This window comes from Mandrillus leucophaeus, unplaced genomic scaffold, assembly GCF_000951045.1.
Source record: "Mandrillus leucophaeus isolate KB7577 unplaced genomic scaffold, Mleu.le_1.0 Scaffold341, whole genome shotgun sequence".
Classification (NCBI taxonomy): domain Eukaryota; kingdom Metazoa; phylum Chordata; class Mammalia; order Primates; family Cercopithecidae; genus Mandrillus; species Mandrillus leucophaeus.
In genome coordinates this window covers 317,050-325,426 of record NW_012103599.1, presented here as the reverse complement: position 1 = coordinate 325,426, position 8,377 = coordinate 317,050, and the positions used below count along the sequence as shown (strand labels likewise).

Here is an 8,377-nt window from a genome sequence, read left to right as displayed (position 1 = left end):
ATTGTTAGGGTAATGCAAAACAAAATATAAAATAGCACTTTATACTCCTAAGAAACAAACACAAAGCCAGCAAACAAGTGTTGGAGAGACTGTGGAGAAATTTGAAACCTCGTGCTTTGCTAATGGCAATATAAACTGGAGCAGCCGCTTGCTGTAGAAAACAGTATAGCTCCCCAAAAATTAAATATAGCATTAGCATATGATCCAGCAATTCCACTGCTGAGTATATACTAAAAAGAACTGAAAGCAGGGATTTCAACAGATATTTATATCCCAATGTTCGTAACAGCATTATTCGCAGTGGCCAAAGGTAGAAACAACCTAAATATCCATCAACAGATGAATGGAAAAACAAAATATGGTATATATGGTGGGGACCTATAGGAACCTCAGAGTTGGTGTTGATAGTGACAGGAGGCAGAGAAATTTAAGGGCAGGTCCCCGACAAAACCCCACCCTCAAGCCTAAAACCATGGCCCAAAGTGAGAACTTCTATCCTTGTTTTCCTGCTCAAATGTTACCTTTTCCTAAACCACCCATGCCCTCACCCCGTCCCATCCTGTGCCTATAAAGACCCTAGATTCAGCTGGCAGAGAGGAGAAGCAGCTGGATGTCAGGGACTACAGCTAGACATCAGAGAGAAGCGGCTTGACTTTAGAGGGACAGTCTGACAGTGTAACTTTGGGGAAGAATCCAGCCAGAGATGGCTGGACTTCTGGGGAAGATTACCTACCCACCTCTCCATCTCCTTTGCAGCTCCCCTTCCCACTGAGAGCCACTTTACTGGCAATAAAATCCCCACATTTACCATCCTTCAATTCGTTTGTGCAGCCTCATTTTTCCTGGATACCAGAAAGAACTCAGGAGCCATAAGTGTGATACAAAAGGCTGTTACACTGGCCCTTTGCCCTCACTGGGAGAGGGCAGTTGCCTCACGTGAAAAGGCCAAGGGCCAACTGAACTGTTAACACTTAAGCCATCTGCAGATGGCAGAGCTAAAAGAGCACTGTAACATGCCCTTTGGGGCTTTGGAGGTCACAGGCACCTCCCCTAGATGCTGCCACTGGGCCTGCATAGAATGTGCTCCTGCCAGTGCCCAAAAGCGCTTGCCCTGGCTCCTGCACCTGCTCACCTGAGCCCTCCCCTCCCACAGGGGGTGAACGCTGCAGGTCTGAGTGAGTGGAGTTTACCCTTGCCCGCACCAAAGCAGTCAGCTGGTTCCAGCATGCATGTATTCTAGTTCTCACCTTGTTTGCTCACACACTCCCTCCCTCGAGGAGAGCGGTGGGCTGAGTAAACGGGGCACCTCTGTCACAAGGTGTCAAGTAGGTCAGGGAACTATCTGGCTTCAGTACGAGGATTATTATAAACTGAAGATATTTTAGATTTAACAGATGCAGAAAAAAGCCCTCTCAGAGTTTCCCTTATGTGACTAAGCAGCAAGTTCTAGGAAATGAGGCTATCAAACATTGCCTCTCGAGGGGGGTCGACCTCCAGGAAGACTGAGAGTAAGCCTACTATATAAATGCCCTCTTGAGGAATGGCAACAAGCAAAGAGGAGGATCAGTGGCACCTGCATTTAAAAAATTATCAACATAACAAAATTATCAATATAATCAAAAATGTTATCTCCAATTTGTTCTCCTAAAAACCCATTTGTCTTTCCTAAACAAACCTAGTTGCTCTTCTCATAGAAGCTTTTTCTCCATCCTCCCTTTCCCCATAAGTTACTTATGTAAGCTCTAACTTTAATCACTTGGTGAGCTTGCTGCTTCTTTTGTTGCATTCATATGCATATAAATAAACCTTTTTTCTCCCGTTAATGCTTTCTGTCAGTTTAATTTGCACTCTCCCAGGCACAACATAGAGGGTAGAGGAAAAGTTTTTTCTCCGAGACATATGCCTATAAGGAAATATTTTATTCAACTTTTTTTTTTTTTTTTTTTTGAGATGGAGTCTCTCTCTGTTGCCCAGGCTGGAGTGCAGTGGTGCAATCTCGGTTCACTGCAACCCCTGCCTCCCGGGTTGAAACGATTTTCCTGGCTCAGCCTCCTGAGTAGCTGGAACCACAGGTGTGTGCCATCATCCCTGGCTAATTTTTCTATTTTTAGTAGAGATGGGGTTTTGCCATGTTGGCCAGGCTGGTTTCAAATTCATGACCTCAAGTCATCCACCTACCTTGGCCTCCCAAAGTGTTGGGATTACAGGCATGAGCCACCATGCCTGGCATATTCAACTTTAAAAAGGGAGGAAATTCTGACATATTCTACAACATAGATGACTCTTAAAGACATTACACTAAGTGAAAGAGCCAGACACAAAAGAAAACTATTGTACCATTCCACTTTTTTCAGTTACTTTAGTATAGTCAAATTCTTAGAGACAGAACATAAAACAGTGGTTGGTTGGCAGGGGTTAGGGAGAGAGAAGAAAGATCAATTATTGTTTAATGAGTAGAGTTTCAGTGTGGGATGATAAGAAGATCTGTAGTGACATGGTGGCCACGTTTACACAAAAATGTACATGTACTTAATGCCACTGAACTATACACCTAAAAATGATTAAAATGGTAAATTGTGTGTTGCGTGTATTTTACTATAACTAAAAAAAAAAAACCAAAAAACAGACCTACAGACTTTTAGTGTTTTTACTCTTCAGCTAAAATGAAGTATGAGGGTGGAAGAGAAAGATAAAGTTCGAAGTAGTTAGGTACCAGTTGCCCTCCACAAATACAGCTGACACCTACAGCCCCAAATGAATATTACAACCAAGACAGAAATAATAATGTTCCTTCATCCTTTGAGAGAGCACCCTCTAGAAGAGTATTGGGAATTCCATATTTGTAAGATTTGAATGCGTTTTTAAAATCTCAGAGTTTATAATATTAGATAATATCATGAAATAAATTATCACAAGAGTCCATTAGCAATACAAGGAGGGCAAACAAAGATTCAAGCCCGTCCTGATCAGTGGGTATAAGTGTTCATCACTGTGGAAGGGAGAAAAAGAGCCAATACCCTAAGAAAGCACATATAATGATTTAAAGAAAATAAAATACTGTTTAGGCAAGAAACATTAGGGCTGAAATAGTCTTATTCAATGCCGGTTTGGGAGCCTATAGAGGTTACCTTTACAGCCTACATGAGAATTGGCAAAACAACAACACCAACAACAACAACCATTTTTATAGATTTTTAAATATGAATGTTAAGTAAACTTCCAGAGCAAATATTATAAATATACATTAGACTGTTTCATCTATAGCCTTAAAAGTATATACATTAAAATAAACTGATATTTCAGGTTGCCTTTTATTTCCGTAAACAGAAAATTTACTTTTTATGGAAAAGAATGGCTATTGCTGAATCAGTAATGAGAAATAAAAAGAGGGAAGTTAGAGAATTTAACATAGATTTAGTAATCAGGCTATTCATTCTTCGAATTGTAAGCACTGACTGTTGTTTTAGATAAGCCTCTTAAAGAACACTTTAACAGATAATAGAGTAAGTGGTTATGTCAGAGATGCTTGAACCAGAGTAACTCCATCTTGAACAGCACTGGGTAAAATGAGGCTGAGACCTACTGGGCTGCATTTCCAGATGGTTAAGGCATTCTAAGTCACAGGATGAGACAGGATGTTGGCACAAGATACAGGTCATAAAGACCTTGCTGATAAAACAGGTTGCAAAATCCACCAAAACCAAGATGGTGACGAGAGTGACCTCTGGTTGTCCTCACTGCTACACTCCCACCAGCGCCATGACAGTTTACAAATGCAATGGCAACATCAGGAAGTTACCCGATATGGTCTAAAAAGGGAGGCATGAATAATCCACTCCTTATTTAGCATATAATCAAAAAATAACTATAAACATAAAGTGGGCAACCAGTAGCACTCAGGGCTGCTCTATCTGTGGAGTAGCCATTCTTCTATTCCTTTACTTTTCTAATAAACTTGCTTTCACTTTACTCTATGGATTCGCTCAAATTTTTTCTTGTGCGAGGTCTGGGAACCCTCTCTTGGCATTTGGATCGGGACCTCTTTCCAGTAACAGTCATATTGTGAAGAACATCAATATAAACTTATGAGAGGGATTTTTTTTAAACTTAATGTTATGCAAATGACACTTGAGATAAGAATAAAATTTTGAGTGACAGTACAGATTCAAAAATTGCTGTATCTCAAACAACCTAGTTAGAAATGAAGATGATATATTTGGAAAGCTGTGTTAAATGATCAAAAAGTGATTCTAGTGATAATGTAGATATTGACATTAAATATGCACTGAAGAATTCAAATAAAATTATATAATTAAATATGAGAATAGGCAAAAAAAATTTTAACATCTTACAGGTTTTCAAACTGAATGTTTAACTAAACTTATAAAGTAAATATTATAAGTATACATTTGACCATTTCATCTATAGCCTTCAAAGTTTATATATGAACTGGTATTTCAGGTTGCCTTTTATTTGGGTACATAGAAAATTATCTTTTAATAGAAGAAAACAGAACAAGGGAATTTTTATGAATATTCAGTAATCTTTCCAATTTGCTTCATATAACTGAATATGTATGCTGTTTGGCGTTAAGCACTGACAGATATGAGAGGCACTGGCAAATATAGAAAGTACCAACGTCAGTGGAGCACACCAGATTCCATGTGACCTCTTTCCAGAGGCAACCAGGCATCATCCACATATTCCAAAAACATCTGTTCTCTGGTACATTGCCCAGGGTCCTCTATAATAGTGAATCCTCCAGGGTCACATAAATACAACCAGCACAGCACCTTGTCCAAGAGTGGAAGCCACCAGCATTTGCATGAGGGGCAAAGTGAGAGAATGTCTAAGGGAGGCAAGGGCAGAAGCACCCTCTATCTGCCCACTGAGAGAACACATGAAGCCACACTTTGCACATCACAACAGGAAAGGTGCCAACCTCAGAGAGGAGAGCACCACGCTGCATCTGAACATACTACTAAGCTGTCTTTTTAAAAACATCCCCATAAGTAAGTCTGTTTCCATTTGCCTAAAAGTTAATTTGGGGCAGGAAATTAAAAAAATATATATATATATTTTAAAGTCCTTAATGAAGGATTCCAATTAGTGACCGCCTGACTATAATTTTATTAAAAATAAAGTTTATTGGTGATATAATAGCAAAGGCAAATCTATTAAAATATAATGCTCTTCACTGGGCACAATGGTTCCTGCCTGTAATCCCAGAACTTTGGGAGGCCGAGATGGGAGATGGGAGATGCTTGGCCCCAGGAGTTCGAGAGCAGCCTGGGCAACATGGCAAAACTCCATCTCTACAAAAAAAAGAAAGAAAGAAAAAAAAAAACTAGCCAGGCATGGTGGTGCATGCCTGTGGTCCCAGCAGCTCAGGAAGCCGAGGTAAGAGGATTCATGGAGCCTGGGAGGTGAGGCTGCAGTGAGCCATGAGTGTGCCACTGCATTGCAGCCTGGGTGACAGAGAGAGAGAGAGAGAGAGAGGTTCTGTCTCAAAAAAAGAAAGAAAGAAAGAAAGAAAATTATATATATATATTACAATGCTTTCCCACCAAATTATAAATAAACAGTATCTCAAGTGTAAAGATAATTTTCTAGAGTTGAGTGCTTTAGCATCATACATAACACAGAGAACAAAGTGGGTGACCAAGATATAAACAACAATATGTATGTACTGAATTGGCCTTGATTTTGCCTGATAAATAAACTGTGTAAAAAATATACAGCTGTGTTTCCCTAGGGAATTTTTTTTTTTTTTTAAATTACAAATGTTAAAAGAACTCTCCTCTGAAATGAGAAATTGAAAAAACATCACTAAAAAAGCAAAGCAAAAAAACCCTACAACAGCAAGGCAACTGCAGCTTATTGACCCCCATGAGAAAATGTGAAATACAGAAAAGACGAGCTTACACTTATAGCTAGACACTGGATGACACACGTTGTAAACAGTGATGACCTATGGAAAGGCCCATTTAAAAACAAACAAAATTGAAGTGACATGAGTTAGACAGAGACACAGACAGGTGAGGAGAGCAGAAGGGGAGGTGTGGAATATCTGTTCTAATCTCTTACCACATTTTCAGGGCAATAGCCATATGGCTGTGCCTCCTGGGAATAGATATTCCTCCCGGATCTTGCCTCTTGAGATTCGGATGGTCCATTATCATGCAACCACTGTGTACCAAAGTGAAGTTCCTTCAGGGAGGGCACAGGAGTGGCCTCTTGAATGTGTGACAAGGGATACAACTCCATGGACTGAGAGGGATCTTGATATAACTCATATTCTTCATCAACAAGCATTTCTCTTTCTTCATCCATTTCCTGCAATCTAGGAGTCAGAAATTCATGCATCTCCCAGGTCTCCTTGCTTTGCTCTATCTCTTTTTGTTGGGAATGGAAAGACTTTCCCAGATCTAGAAATGGTTCATCCACAAGTTCTTCTTTAAAATATGGTTCATCTCTAAATCCCTATAAATAAAAGATGCAAAAAATGTGAAGTTACGCCTGTCCTGAAGCTGCACTATACAGATAAACTGGAAAATTTTCAAATGCTGGCGTGACTGCCTATGCCAAGGCATAGCTAACATGCACCGCTCTCCACAGCAAACATGGAGAAACACAAGCTTACTCCACAATCCTCAACCCAGAAGAGAGACAAACAGTAAATTATGAGGCAGAAATCTGCCCTTGGCAAGGTGAATGATTTTGCTAAAACGTTCATTATACATTAACCACCTTACAATTCTCCACTAGAAGTAGGAATTTTGTTAAACTCTTACACTAAATATTTAACCCATAAAAAGTAGTACATAAGCATACATACACTTCAAACTATTATGTAAGAAAGAAAAGACTTAAAAGGTCAGGATTTTCAAGCTTAAATAACCCAAAAGAAATTATAACTATCTGAATGTTCAGAAAACATTCTCTATAAACTAAAGATATGGGGAGTATGTCTCCACTTTGAGTATGACTCTTTTATAATATTAAAAATTAACAAATCTTATTTTTCATCTGTGTTGAAAATATATAATACGAAGGAATGAATACAGTATTTTTAAATTAATTTATATTTCACTAATCAGAAGAGCTAGTGCATACAAGTGAAACTAAATGTGCAGAAACTGTGTGGGTTCCCGGCTAAAACCTGATATATAGATTTGCTCAGACCATGACCTATCTCTGGGGAACCTCTGGGTGCTGGGCATAATGAGGTCCAGTTCTTTCTAAGAGATCAAATATCTTTCCTATTTTAAGTCCTATTCATTACTACCAAGTGTAAATTCCTGGAATAAATCTATTCTTTTCTATCGCCTTCTCCTTGCAGCTAAACATAATAGTAGGGAAGCTTTTAAATACGTACAGTCGGGTCGGGCATGATGGCTCATGCCTGTAATCCCAGCACTTTGGGAGGCCAAAGCAGGAGGATCCCTTGAGTATAACAGTTCAATACCAGGCTGGGCAACATAGTGAGACCCTGTCTATTAAAAAAAAAAAAAAATTTTTTTTTGGCACCTGTGGTGCCAGCTACTTGGGAGGCTGAGGCAAAGAATTGCTTGAGCCAAGGAGGATGCTGCAGTGAGCTACGATCACACTACTGCACTCCAGCCTGGACAACAGAGCAAGACACCATCTCAAAAAAAAAAAAAAAAATACAGTATACCAAATACTGCAACCTGTGTTTTTTCTTTAATGTGGTTAGAGGATGTATTTGAACACATCATATGATTATGAAATTTTTTTAAACGTCTGCACTAAGAAATACAATAGACATTACAGAAACACATATCATCTTGAGACACTGTCTACATATTATGCAAAGAATATCACTAGACAGTTGTTATCAAGTAAAGCAAAACCATACTCTAACTGCAAAGAGCAACATAAGTATAATTCCTTTTAAGAATAAAAAAGGAAAGCTTCAAAATACATTTTCTAAAATTAAAGCATAAGGTAGGGTTTGACTAAATAACTCTTCTTTAGAAAGTATTCAATATGAATATTTTTTGTGTGGTTCCATTTTTATAGCATTTTAAATGTAGGTCTATTTTCAACAATATGTTCTACCATCCAAAATTTTAGGAATACATTAGTGTATGTTTGTTCTTTCAAAATGCTTTACATCTTGCCTTTATCATTTAGAGAGGCAATGTGATATGGAAGGAAAGAATTTAGTTTTAAAAAAATAGGCCGGGCGTGGTGGCTCAGGTCTGTAATCTCAGCACTTTGGCAGGCCGAGGTGGGCGGATTACCTGAGGTCAGGAGTTCGAGACCAGCCTGGCCAACATGGCAAAACCCTGTCTCTATTAAAAATACAAAAATTAGCCAGATGTGGTGGTGCACACCTGTAGTCCCAGCTACT

General features: G+C 39.0%; 1 protein-coding gene across 1 annotated transcript in view; it reads right to left on the bottom strand.

Annotated features, from left to right (window-relative positions):
- Positions 1-8,377, bottom strand: part of INADL (InaD-like (Drosophila)) — a 475,627-nt gene that overhangs the window by 325,810 nt on the left and 141,440 nt on the right. Inside the window, 1 exon segment of the mRNA XM_011988948.1 lies at positions 6,088-6,483. Within this exon segment, the coding sequence (XP_011844338.1) occupies positions 6,088-6,483 (396 nt within the window).